The sequence below is a fragment of the Chrysochloris asiatica genome, unplaced genomic scaffold (genome assembly GCF_000296735.1).
Source record: "Chrysochloris asiatica unplaced genomic scaffold, ChrAsi1.0 scaffold00235, whole genome shotgun sequence".
In the NCBI taxonomy this organism is placed as follows: domain Eukaryota; kingdom Metazoa; phylum Chordata; class Mammalia; order Afrosoricida; family Chrysochloridae; genus Chrysochloris; species Chrysochloris asiatica.
This window is the reverse complement of record NW_006408753.1, coordinates 3,771,497-3,786,171: the sequence shown is the minus strand read 5'-3', so window position 1 is coordinate 3,786,171 and position 14,675 is coordinate 3,771,497. Positions and strand designations below refer to the sequence as shown.

General features: G+C 37.5%; 1 protein-coding gene across 2 annotated transcripts in view; it reads right to left on the bottom strand.

The window, feature by feature from the left end:
• The window catches only part of MDGA2 (MAM domain containing glycosylphosphatidylinositol anchor 2), a 1,390,890-nt gene that overhangs the window by 304,668 nt on the left and 1,071,547 nt on the right, over positions 1–14,675 (bottom strand). For both annotated transcript variants that reach the window (XM_006873307.1, XM_006873308.1), the window contains one exon: positions 7,372–7,665. In XM_006873307.1, coding sequence (XP_006873369.1) covers positions 7,372–7,665 — 294 coding nt within the window. The remainder of the gene's footprint in view (positions 1–7,371; positions 7,666–14,675) is intronic.

Here is a 14,675-nt window from a genome sequence, read left to right as displayed (position 1 = left end):
ATATATACTATTTTGTATTTGGGCCCTATAATCTATACTCATTAAAGTTTTACATACTATTACTTCTGTGCTCCTTTTGTATTTTTGTTTATTTTCTTTTTATTTGGACACAAAAAAAACTAAGCAAGGAAGATGTATTTTGAAGATAGATACTGGATTTTTTTTTATTATATGATCCCTTTCCAATTATTTATTATTTCATAATAGATAAATATATATCCACACACATTGGATAATTCCAGATTTTTCGAACATAACAAACATTAAAGAAAGAAATTATAACAAACTAAAGCACAGAGTTCAAACCTTGAAACACAAGGTTTCAAAAAAAGTCACAATAATGTAACAGCTTCCTTTCTACACTTTGACACTTTCAGATATAAAACTCTGTGTAACAAGTAGCTGGATTGTATGTGCAAAAGTGGTTAAAATTGCAAATGTTCTGTTTATATATATATGATACAATAAAAAAGAAAGAAAGAAAAATCTCTGTGTAATAAGACGTCAAATACTAAAAGACAAATCATACAAATAAGACATGTGAAAAGCATGAAGTATGCAAAATATGTATTATTTCACTCATTAGAGTCCTGGTGTGGTGCTGTGGGTTAATGCACTATATTGCAAAGTTGGTTTGAACCGCAGGTTCGGTGGTTCAAGATCACCAGCCACTTCTTAGAAACCCAATACAGGGTCACTATGGGTCAGAATCTGCTCGAAGACACTTAACAACACAACAACAACATTCCACTCATTATCATATTTAATTTAATTTACTGAATACCTACAATGTAAATTATATTTTTGCTATGGAATTAGAAAATAGCACAAAGATACATAAATAATAGCTTTAGCTGAACTGCAGGAGCCCTGGTAGTGTAGTAGATTATGAACTGCGTTGCTAAATGAAAGTTCAAACCTACTAGCTGCTGTGCAAGAGAAAGATGAGGCGTTCTTCTCCTGTAAAGATTTACAGCTTCAGAAACACCACATAGGCTCACTATGAGTCAAAACCAACCCCACAGCATACAACCACCACCACCACAAATTACTAAGGTTCTGACTTAGAACAACCCTGTATAGGATTTCTGAGGAGGGACTGGTGGGTTTGAACCACAAACCTTGTGGTTAGCAATCCAGGGCTTATCTTAGAGTGCCACACCAGGATTCCAAGGATGATATAAACATATATAAATAAATATATGTATATATTTTTCTGTACAATTACTTAATATTATATATTCCCCATAAATATTTAAGTGTATCATAAATATTCAAATAATTTAAACATAATATATCATTGCATTTTTGTAATGAGAAATTATTATAGAAGTTTGAATGTTTATCACTTCAAAAATATCATGAATAGGCCACAGGCAGGCTGAGCCTAGAAAATTGACCGATTCACTCAAAAATATTCTGGAATTGTTGTCAGACTGTGCATATGTAATCAAATTCTTCAGCAAAGCTGAGAATATTGAAAAGGGAGCTTCTTGAAAGACATGGTATCATCCTCACACAGAAATGGCATCATCACTGGCATCCAAGTCCATTCCTAAATACTCTGGGAAGCTTGTCCCTGAGTGGAAATGCTACTAGATAACATCATGCATTCTGTGAAGTCACTTTGGACTATAGATAAATTATGTTTTCTACCTATAGTAAAGAACTAGCCTTGCCCTGTGTCTATTAGTATCTTTCAGTAAATTATAACCTGTCATGCTAGTGACGACTTTCAATATTTACCATCACTCATGTGGCACTGTGGGATAATGAACTGGACCACAAGGTCAGTTTGAACTGCAAGGTCAGCAGCACAAATTCACTAGCCACTCCTTGGAAACCCCATAAAGGGTAGCTATGAGTCGGAATTGACTTGAAGGCACTTAACAACAAGAATAACTATTAAAGGGTATTACTTTAAAATCATGTTCCTAATTTAGCATTTTCTAAAGGAATTATTTACTCTTCTGTCAGTTTGTTGTACTGTAGTGGCTTGTAAGTTGCTGTGACTCTAAAAGCTATGCCACCAGTACTTTAAATACCAGCAGGGTCACCCATGGTGGACAGGTTTCAGATGAGTTTCCAGACGAAGACAGACTAGGAAGAAGGAGTGATGAACTACTTCCGAATTTAGTCACTGAAAACCTTATGAATAGCAGAGAAACACTGTCAGATATAGTTCCAGAAAATGAGCACCTCAGCTTGGAAGGCACCAAAATGTGACTAGGGAAGAGTTGCCTCCTCAAAGTAGAGTTGACCATGATGACGCGAATGGAGTAAAGCCCATGGGAGAAAAGCCTGCAGCACCTTCATTTGCTGATGGAGCACAACTCAAAATGAAGAGAAGCAGCTGTAAACATCCATTGAAAATCAGAACATGGATGTACAAAGTATGAATCTGGTAAAACTGGAAGTTGTCAAAAATGAAATGGAATGCATAAACATCAATATCTTAGGCATTAATGGACTGAAATGGACTGGTATTGGTCATTTTGAATCTAAAAACCACATAGTTTACTATGCCAGGAATGACAAATTGAAGAGGAATGGTGTTGCATTCATTGTCAAAAAGAACATATCCAGATTAGTCGTGAGGTATAATGCAGTCTGTAATAAGATAATATCCATGAACCTCTAGGGAAGCCCAGTTAATACCACAATTACTCAAATTTACACACTAATTACTAAAGCCAGTGAGGATGAAATAGAAGAATTCTACCAACTTCTTCAACCTGAAATTGATCAAACATGCAATCAAGATGTATTGATCATTACTGGTGATTGGAATGCAAAGGTTGGGAGCAAAGAGGAGGATCAGTAGTTGTAAAATATGGCCTTGGTGATAGAAATGATGCTGGAGAACACATGATAGAATTCTGCAAGACCCATGATTTATTTATTTCAAATACCTTCTTTAGACAGCATAAGAGATGACTGTACACATGGACCTCACCATATGGAATACATACAAATCATATTGACTACATCTGTGGAAAGAGATGATGAAATACTCCATATCATCAGGGAAAACAAGGCCAGGGGCAGACTGTGGACCAGACCATCAACAGCTCATATTCAAATTCAAACTGAAGCCGAAGAAAAAGGAAACAACTTTACAAGAGCCAAAATATGACCTTGAATACGGTGGTGGTTATGTGCCGTGGAGTAGGTTCCGACCCATAGCGACCCTGTATAGGGTTTCCAAGGCTGTAAATCTTTATGGGAGCAGAAAGCCTCATCTTTCTCCTGCGGAACAGCTGGTAGTTTTGAACTGCCGACCTTGCGGTTCGCAGCCCAATTCGTAACCACTACGCTACCAGAGCTCCTTGACCTTGAATATACCCCACCTGAATTTAGAGATCATCTGAAGAACAGATTTGATATATTGAACACTAAAGACCAAAGACCAGAAGAGGTGTGGGATGACATTAAGAACATCATACAGGAAGAGAGCAAAAAGTCATTAAGAAGACAAGAAAGAAGGAAAAAGTCAAAATGGATGTCCGAAGAGACACTGAAACTTGCTCTCCAGCGTAGAAATGCTAAAGCAAATGGAAGAAATGTGGAGGTCCAAGAGCTGAACAGAAAATTTCAAAGATCAGCTTGAGAAGAAAAACCAAATATTACAACAAAATGTGCCAAGACCTGGAGTCAGAAAACCAAAAAGGAAGGACATGCTGAGCATTTCTCAAGCTGGGGGAACTGAAGAAAAAATTCAAGCCTTGATTTTCATTATTGAAAGATTCTCTGGGAAAATCATTACATGATGCAGAAAGCATCAAGAGAAGATGGAAGGATAATACAGAGTCACTGTACCAAAAGGAAATGGTTCATGTTCAACCGTTTCAAGAGGTAGCATATGATTAAGAGCCAATGATACTGAAGGAGGAAGTCCAAGGTGCATTGAAGGAATTGGCAAAGAATAAAGCACCAGGAAGTGATGGAATAAAAATTGAAATCTTTCATGAAAGTGATGCGGCACAGGAGGCACTCACTCATCTATTCCTAGAAATTTGGAAGACAACTATTTGGTCGACTGGAAGAGATCCGTATTTGTGCCCATTCTGAGAGGTGACCCCACGGAAGGTGGAAATCATTGGACAGTCTCTTTGATATCCCATGCGAGTAAAGTTTTACTAAAGGTAATACAGAAATGGCCGCAAGCATACATTGACTTCTAGAGGTTCAAGCCAGATTCAGAAGAGGCTATGGAACGAGGGATATCATTGCTGATGTCTGATGCATCTTGGCTGAAAGCAGAGAATTTCAGAAAGATGTTTCCCTGTGCTCTATTGACTATGCAAAGGCTTTGCTTGTGTGGAACATGACAAGTTATGGACAACATTGCGAAGTATGAGTATTCCAGAACACTTAATTGTGCTCATGAGGAATCTGTCTTTGGATCAAGAGGCACTTGTTTGAACAGAACATGGAACACTGAATGGTTTAAAAGTAAGAAAGGTGTGCGACAGGGTTGTATTCTTTCACCATACTTATTCAACCTGTATACTGAGCAAATAATCTAAGAAGCTGGGTTCTATGAAGAAAAACATGGCATCAGGATTGGAGAAAGACTCATTAACAACCTGCAATATGCAGATGATACAATCTTGTTTGCTGAAAATGAAGAGGACTTAAAATATTTACTGATGAAGATCAAAGAGCACAGCATTCAGTATGGATTACATCTCAATGTAAGGAAAACAAAAATCCTCACCACTGGACCAGTAAACATTTTTATCAACGGAGAAAAGATTGAAGTTGTCAAGGACTTCGTTCTTCATGGATCAACAATCAACACTAACAGAAGTAACAGTCAAGAAATCAAATGGCGTATTGCATTAGGGAAATCTACTGCACAAGACTTTTTTAAAGTGTTGAAGAGCAAAGATGTCAGCTTGAGGACTAAGGTATGCCTGATCCAAGCTATGGTATTTTCAATAACCTCATATGCACGCGAAAACTGTACAGTAAATAAGGAAGACTACAGAAGAATTGACGCATTTGAGTTATGGTGTTGGAGGAGGATATTGAAAGTGCCATGGGCTGCCAAAAGAACTAACAGATCTGTGTTGGAAGAAGGGCAGCCAGAGTCCTCCTTGGAGGCCAGGATGGCCAAACTTCGTCTTTCATACTTGGGACATATTGTCAGGAGGGACCATTCGCTGGAGAACAGTATCATGTTTGGTAAGGTGGAGGGTCAGAGAAAGAGGAAGACCCCGCAACGAGATGGATTGGCTAAGTGGCAGCATTGATGGACTCAAGCATGGCAACAATGGTGAGGTTGGCCTAGGATTGGGCAGCATTTCATTCTGCTGTGCATAGGTTCGCTATGAATCAGTACAGACTTGATGGCACCTAACAAAAACAAAGGAATTATTAAGAAGCGGGAAATTAAAAAAACAAACAAAAACAAATAACAACAACAACAAAAAAACACATTTCACCAATTGAGTTCTGGAGATTAGTATATTATATGGGTACTGGAGATCCTGATCTTTGAATCCTTATTTCAAAATTCTTTAGAGCCAGTGGGTTGATTCTGTAGCTTTTACTTGTATTGGGGCTTCCTCAAGGGTTGTAAGGTCTGTGAAAATTAATTGCCTTAATTGCTTCATGAAAAATAAAGCTTTGTGCATTAAATCTTGAGGAAGCACAGTACAATTGTTTGCTTCTCCATAAGACTGAGGTGTTTCTAATTGCATCAGGTTCCTGTGTAGTGAGTTGAAGGTGCCACTCTTTTTTGTAAAAGTGAGGAGAGTCCTCTGTGTGTGTACGTGTGTGTTTGTTTCTCAGTCTTTTCCCCTGATATCTGTATTCACATGAACCTCCTATCCATGAGCATACTATCTATATCATGTCTATAAAGACTAAAGAGAAAAAAGTAATACAAATCGCTGAACGCCACTTGTCATCTAAAATCTGCCTTCCTCCAAACACAAACAAATAAACAAACTGGCAATCATTGAAAAACTAGCCAAGTACTTGATATTTGCTTGTGAATATACAGTTTGCATAATTACAGGACAGATAGCCCATCTGAGTTTCTACAGAAGAGGGAGTCTTCCTGCCATATATGATTATTACATGCACGTATGGTTATGCACTAAAGTCATTAATATTACACAGTATCAAAGATAGCTTTTCTTTGTTTTAATTATTCTTTCAAATATAAAATCTGTTAATTCAGTCTGCCAAGTCCTCATTTGTTTATGAAAATAGGGACCAAATTGTATCACCAATTTTCTGAGTTACAGAAGAACCACACACAAAGACAATATTGTTCACTGCCATGTAGTGATTCACCTTATTCATCTGTTTTGTTGAAGACTTTATTACCAGGTATTTAACAAGTATGGTGTTGCAGGATAAGCGCTGGACTGCTAACCACAAGGTCAGTGTTTCAAATCCACCATCCACTCCTTGGAAACCCAATACAGGGTCACTATGAGTCAGAAGGAACTCAAAGACACTTAACAACAACAACATATCAATTAAAATGTATATCAGTACTATTAGGGATTAAACAGATTGTATTTTATTTGCTTCTTCTTTTTTTAGCATATCCACACCACCTGGAAGCCAAGTTATTGGATCTTCTAATAACCCAGTACTAGTGATAAAATTAAAATTTTATCAATCCGTAAACTTATGAATTTAGATATTTTAGTAAAGAAAGCAAATACAAAACATTTTGCATTTAAATAATTAGTTAATTTTTTGCTAAAACTATACTAACTTTTTATTAAGAACAACTTAAAATTTATCTTATTCAACTTGCATAGTTTAACAATTATCTGTTAGGAAAGTCAGGCAAAAATTCAACAGCTAGTTTCTGCCTGAATTACCTCTATATTACTAGATAATTATGCAGCCCACTCTTAAAACTGCAGATATGCAAACACAGCATTTCAGTGATTAGGTTTCCACAAATTAAGCAAAAGGATGCTTTGCAATAGGTGAATGATTTGAACAAAGGACACACAATTGTCTGAAGTAGAAACAGGAACTGTGAAAACATAAGAAAATTATAACCTGAATTAACAATTACTGCTCGTCTCCAGTTTGCTTCATTGCACATCGCCAGTTTTTAACCATTAAGTTAGTTGATTCCTTGGCATTAACCAGCCTCATAACACTATCATAATCCTTACATACATTTGAATGCAACTCTAGTCTATTAGTGTGTATTAGCACAACTAATAAACAGATATAGGGAAAATTGTAATTTAGATCGGGTAGTGATAATATGGAAATATTTCATCTTAATCCAGTTCTAAAACATCAAGTTATTTTACTAGTAGAAGAAATGGACTAAACTTCCCCTTTACCCCTAAATAGAAACACACAGAAAGGGAATTTACTTACACTGCACGATGAGCTGCACCAACGCTTCCCTGGGCTTCACGTTAAATCCATTGTATTGGCTGGTCTGACATTTGTACATTCCTGACATTTCCCTAGACACATTGACAATCCTCAGTGTTCCATCATAGCTTTCCATTTGCATTGACCCATCAGGCATTGCAACTTCTTTATCCGCTCTAGACCAAAGGATGATGGGTTTAGGTTTTCCAGTAACTTGACATTGCAGTTCTATTGTGTCTCCTTCTCTGGTGACCAAAGGTGATTTTTCCTGTGGAACAGTCAGATTGGGTGGAACTTGAAATGGGAAAAAGAAAATTTTTCAAGGTTAGTATATACTGGTAACGTGTATTCACACACAGAAAATCATAAGGAAATAATTTCTGCTGGTTGAAGAAATGTGACAATTTAGATGATAAAAATTTTAAGAGACCTTGGGAATAAATGGCATGTACTTCCACTTAAAATAATTCTGAGTTATTTTGATAGAACACTCCCAAATGAGTACTTTCAACATTTGCCCAATATACAAGGCATTGAACTGGAAATTGAATGGTCAACATAAGAACAATCTACTCAATGACTTGCTATTATCAGCCACTAAAAGGAACTGAAACATCTGCATTCCACAGAAGAATGATACTGCTTTTTGAAAACAGGATTCCCGTGTTTCTAAAGTCCTCTGCTTCTTATGCTTTTATCTCTTTACTAAAGATGTCATAAGAAAGGGGTAGGAGATGATGTAGATTTGGGAAGCACAATAATAGCAAATAATTGTTGTTGTTATGTGCGGTAGAGTCGGTTCCAACTCATAGTGACCCTATATAGGGTTTCCGAGGCTGTAAATCTTTACGGAAGCAGAAAGTCTCATCTTTCTCCTGCGGAACAGCTGGTAGTTTCAAACTGCTGACCCTGAGGTTAGCAGTCCGATTCATAACCACTACGCTACCAGAGCTCCTTAAGGGTAAGTAATAGAAAAGGGAAAAAGAATCTCTGATATAAACTCAGAAGTTTTGGCTCTGGTTTAAAAACTGTTGCCAGTGGCTGAAAGATTAGTGGGAATGGAGTGGAACAAACAATTGCAATGCCACATTCTTTGGAAATATACTATAATCTCTTCTTTTGAACTTCGTAGCTTCTTGGTATTTGGATTATATCAAAAGATTTGAACTATTTTGAGTTTATTGTGAATAGTTTATCATGATGTCACTATTTCTACCAGAATTTTAAATTATAATTTTATAAAAAATATTAAACTATTTTAAAATATAGTTCTCTTAACTTCTGATTTTACTAAGGATATTGTGAGAAAGTTAGATTAATTTTACTGAAACCTAATTTAATGTGCTTGTATATATTCACATCAGGATTTATTAACCTAGCAAGAGGAAGTACACATTTTTTTCTAACAAAATATTATCATTGATTTCATTTGAAGATTCATTTTGATTATATAAATATATACTATTCAAATGGACTTATTAAAAATGTGGGTAAATTAGAATATCAAAAATCAGTATAACATATGAGAAATTCTGATAGATGTCACATGCTCCCTTTTGAGGTACCACTGCATAGACATGGAAGGAGAAGCTGTTTTTTCCCTCCCTCCTCACATTATAGTACTCCAGTGGCCAGACACAAATAATTATCAACATTATTTTTTGATTCATGTTGAAATGTTATATACACTATTATTAATTATAAATTATTATAAATGTTATGCTTATTATACACTGTTGTTGTTAACAGCTGTCACATAGGTTCTGGCTCATAGCAATCCTGTATAATAGGGTTTCTGAGGCTATAAATCTTTACTGGAACAGAAAGCTCATGTTTCTTCCAAAGAGCTCCTGGAAGGCTCAAACCATGGACTATGTGGTTAGCAGTGCAGTGCATATCTTATAGCATGACTATGCTCCCTCTTTTTACAAAAAGAGAAAAAGAAAATAAAGTTCGAAGTGATCTGAGAATTTATTACTTGCTTTCCAAGTATTTTCACGTACACTGTTCCATTTAATACTTTCATTTAAGGAGTCTTGGTAGCACCGGGTTCCTTAAATGAAAGAATTCTGTCTATAACTGAAAAGCAGATAGTTCAAAACCACTCAGTGACTACAGGAAAGACCTGGCCATCTGTTTGTGTAAAGACTGTAGCCTAGAAATCCTTATGGTACAATTATACTCTATTACAAGGACCAGCTATGAATAAGAATTGGTACACTGGTACCAAACAGTAAAAACAACTTCTCATTTTAAAAAACAAAAACTAGTTACATAGTATATGGCATTTTAGAATTTGTGAAACCTTTACTAATACTTTAAAAAACAAACAAAGCATATATTGTTGTTGTTGTTGTTAAGCGCCGTCAAGTAGGTTGCGACCCATAGTGACCCTGTGTAGGGTTTCCGAGGAGCAGCTGGTGAGCTTGAACTCTTGACCTTGTGGTTCAAAACAACCTTGCGGTCCAGTGCTTATTCTACAATGTTTAACAAGTGCTTACTCTAGGATAAGAACTGGAATGCTAAACACAAGGCTAAGGAGCTCTGGTAGCGTAAGGGTTACGAATCAGGCTGCTAACCTCAGGGTCAGCAGTTCTAAACTGCCAGCCGCAGCCGCTCCGCGGGAGAATGATGAGGCTCTCTGCTCCCGTAAAGATTTACAGCCCTGGAAACCCTGTACCAGGGTCGCTATGGGTCGGAACCGAATCGACGGCACTTAACAAAATAAACACAAGGCCAGTGGTCCAAACCTATTTGTTCCTCAGACACCCTATGCTGGGTCTCTATGAGTGAGAGCTGACTCGACAGCGCTTAACGACAATGTCCCTACATACACGAATATATGTTAAAAAACGGCAGCATTTTAAAAACATAAATGACTTAGTTATATAATTTGTTCTTGCAAAAGATGATAAACCAACTCCAAACAGCAGCTAGCAGCAATAAATTTAAAATAAAGGGAAAATATTTATTCACACTCCATGAAATAGGCGGCAGAATAATCGGAATGGCCTCTACATTTTATATTTATATGTCCCTTCTATTGTGGGTTAATGCGCCAGCCTGCAAAGCCGTTTGAACTACAAAGTCGGCAGTTCAAGCTCACTAGCTGCTCCTTGGAAACTGTGTACAGGGTCGCTATGAGTTGGAACCGACTTCCCTGCACATAACAACAACAACAACTATGTAGGGCCAGAGAAAAAGATGAAGACCCCCGCAACTAGATGGATTGGCACATTGGCCGGAACACAGATTGCGAATTTGGCGCAGGATCGCTCCGTCGTGCACACTGTTGCTATGTCGGTACCGACTCAATGGCACCTAACAATAAAAATAACACTATATAGCTACATGTAGCTGGGTGTGCGATGCTCCTGTATTATACGCAATGGACTGCGAACCACAAAATCTGGGCTCAGAGCCTGCTAGTCACGTCACAGGAGAAAGATGAGGCTTTCTGCTCCCCGGAAGATTTAAAACCTTGGAAACCCTATACAAGATCTCTCTGTGTCGGAACTTATTCTACCGCACGTAACAACAACTATGTAGTTGGCATCATATAAAATTTTCATTAATTCTATGTGTCAAATGGAGTCCTGGTGTGGTGCTGTAGGATAAGCATTCGACCATAAAGTCGGTTTGAATCTCAAGGTCGGTGGTTCAAACTCACAAGCCGCTACTCGGAAGTCCTATAACAGGGTCACTATGAGTTGGAACTGACTCACCGGCACATAATAACAACAACATGTGTCAAATATTTAATATTGCAATCTAACAAATGAGAACATTTAGAGTAAGAAAGGTTAAATAATTTGTCTCAGATTATATAACTACCAAAAGACTTCTGCAGGATTAGTATTGGACTATGAACCACAAGGTCGGTAGTTCAAACCCACCAATAGTTACTCGGAAACCCATACAGGGTTGCTATGAGTTGGAACAAACATGTACGTATTATAAGTAAAATCAATTTTCCCATACATGTAAGAACCTCTTGTATGATGTTGTTGTTGTTATGTACCATGGAGTTGGTTCCGACTCACAGTGACCCTGTACAGGGTTTCCAAGCCTGTAAATCTTTACGGGAGCAGAAATCCTCATCTTTCTCCTGCGGAACAGCTGGTAGTTTCTGACCTTGCGATTCGCAGCCCGATTAGTAACCACCACGCTACCAGAGCTCCTTTCTTGTATGATGTTGCTGTTATGTGCTGTGGAGTTGATTCCGACTCATAGCGACCCTGCGCAGAGTTTCCGAGGCTGTAAACCTGTAAATCTTAACGGGAGCGAAAAGCCTCATCTTTTTCCCACGGAACAGCTGGTAGTTTCGAACTGCTGACCTTAAGGTTCGCAGCCCGATTCGAAACCACTACGCTTTTCTTGTATGATACACCAACCCAAATAGACAAATTTTAATCCATCTATGGCGCTGTGGGTTAATGTACCAGACTGCAAAGCCGTTTGAACTTCAAGGTCGGCGGTTCAAGCTCACCAACAGCTCCTCGGAAACGCTATGCAGGGTTGCTATGGGTCGGAACAGACTCGAAGGCACTTAACAACAACAACAACAACAGCAATGTGAGATAGATGAAATAAATTAAAATAGTATGTAATGAAATCTTTTCTCTTCATTTCGTCCAAATAACTAGCCATATTGTTGACCAAATTTAAACCATTCTGATAACAGTTTCTTCATTTGTGAAATTAAGAATTTTCAGTTGATGAGCCTCAAGGTTATGTTTTAACTATAGAAATATAGCTATTAATAGAAGTAGTGTCAAATGAAAGTATGTACTTTCTAACGTAATTAGACAAATATCTGACGACATCACGGTGGTGACTTGAAAAACACCTCATTTTTCACGAGTCAGTACCTGGTAGATTTGAACTGCTGACTTTGCAGTTAGCAACCCAATTCATAACCTGTTATGCCATCAAGACTACTTACTATTAGGATGTTAAAATCAAAATAAATATTTCAGTAGATAAGAAAGTTTAAGTTTAACATGCTCAATAATTCAAAAGCCACCTTTGTAAATTTATGTTTATGCTATGTTATTAATTTATTTAGATCTACTCAACCACGTTTTTCAAAATGATTCAAATTTAAACATCAGTTGTAATCTAAGTTAAAAAAGTTACAGATTTTAATAACTGAGCTCAGGTTTCACATTACAAATCCTAATTAAAATACAGTCTAATTTCTACTTCTTTCATATGTTTTTTAAAATCAGAATTCATCCTTTCTCTACCACTCCTTTGGCTAAAAATTAGTTTGTTGTTGTGGTTGTTAGGTGCCATTGTGTTGACTCCAAGTCAGAGTGACCCTATGACAACATAACAAAAACATTACCAATTCTATGTCATCCTCACAATTACTGTTATGCCTAAGTCCACTGCTGCTGTCACTGTGCCAATCCATCTAGTTAGGGGTCTTCCTCTTTTTCAACAACCCTCTACTTTACCAAGAATGATGTCTTCCTCAGGTCTCCTATGTTCAAAGTATGAGAGATGTGCCTCACCATTTTGCCTTCTAAGGAGCATCCTGACTTTACTTCTTCCAACACAGATTTGTTTGTCAATGGAACCGTCAAGATTTTTCTCCAACAATATAACACTAATTCATCAAGTTTTCCTTATTCGTTGTCCAACTTTCACAAGCATATGAGGTGACTGAAAATACTATGGCTTTGATCAGGTGCACCTTGGTCTTCAGACACATATCTTTGCTCTTGAACTCTTTAAAGAGATCTTGTGCAGCACACTTGCTTAATGAAATGTGTCATTTGATTTCTTGACTACTGCTTGCATGAGTGTTGATGGTAGATCAGAGCAAAATGAAGTCTTTAATGACTTTAAACCTTTCTCCATTTACCATGTAATTTATTGGTCCTGGTATGAATATGTTTGTTTCATTTACATTGAGGTACTAACTATATTGAAGACTGTGATGTATGATCTTTAATATTATGTAAGTACTCTTTGCTTCCAGCAAGCAAGATTGCACCATCTGCATATTGCAAGTTCTTAAAGTTCCTTCCTCTAATACTGAGGCCACATTCTTCTTCATATAATCCAGCTTCTTGGGTTATTTGATCAAAATACAGGTTGAATAAGTATGGTGAAATTATATAACACTGGCACACACCTTTTCCTGACTTCAAACCATTCAGAATCCCCTTGTTCTGTTTTAATGACTACTACTTGGTCTGTGTACAGGTTTCTCGTGAGCACAATTAATATTCACTCCTCACAATGTTATCGATAGCTTATCACGATTCACACAGTCAAAAGCCTTTCAATACTCAGTAAAGCTCAAGAAAACATCTTTCTTGTATTCTCTGCTTTCTACCAACATCCATCTGATGTTAGTAATGATGTCCTTCCTTTGACATACTCTTTTCTAGAAGTTCCCGTCAATGTGCTGTTGCAGCCATTTTTGAATTATATTTAGGAAAATATTAATGTGACATTAATGATACTGCATGTGATGTTATTTATATTGTTCAATAATGTCTGCATTTTGTTGGGTCATCACTCTTTTGAATGGGCACAAATATGGATCTCTTCCCATTGGCCAAGTAACTGTCTTCCAGATTTCTTGGCACAGATTAATGAGCATTCCAGTGCTGTATCAGTTTATTGAAAGATTTCAATTTATATTGTGTCAATTCCTGGAACCTGTTTTTTGACAATACCTTCACTGATGCTTGAACTTCTTTTTTTTTCAAGTTTTTATTGTGAATTATGTGATAGTTTTTACATGGGAGAACATTAGCTTTTACATTCATCCTACTGTATATCATTTCATTGCCATGATTACAGTCCCCTCTATGCATCATCAGACAACCAAAGCGTTTACCTGGCCCTTGGTCATCAGCACACAGTCCCTCTTCCTCTCTGGGTCTAGAGTCCCCAGCCGCTTCATCTCCCCACGTTATCTATCATCTCTGCCTCCATCTCTGGCATCACTGTTTCTCTGGGTAGGGTCCCACACTCCACTCGTCTCCCTTGAGGGTCCCAGGGACCTCCGCTTCTGGACTGTAAAGTCAACTACTCCCCTCCTTTTGCTACAAAATGTCTACCTTTACATTTCCAACCCTCACAGTCAGTCCTGATAGCAATTATTCACTATTGTACCATAATAGTCCTAAGTCCCTATCTCCTTTCATCAGATTGGATACTACTCAATGGAGATTCTACCTTCCTCTGCACCCTCTGGATCTAGGTTCCCTCTTGAAAGTTTGTAAGCCAGTCACTTCATGCCTTTGTAGCCTCCCCACCCCCATTTTGGGTAGCCAATGTCC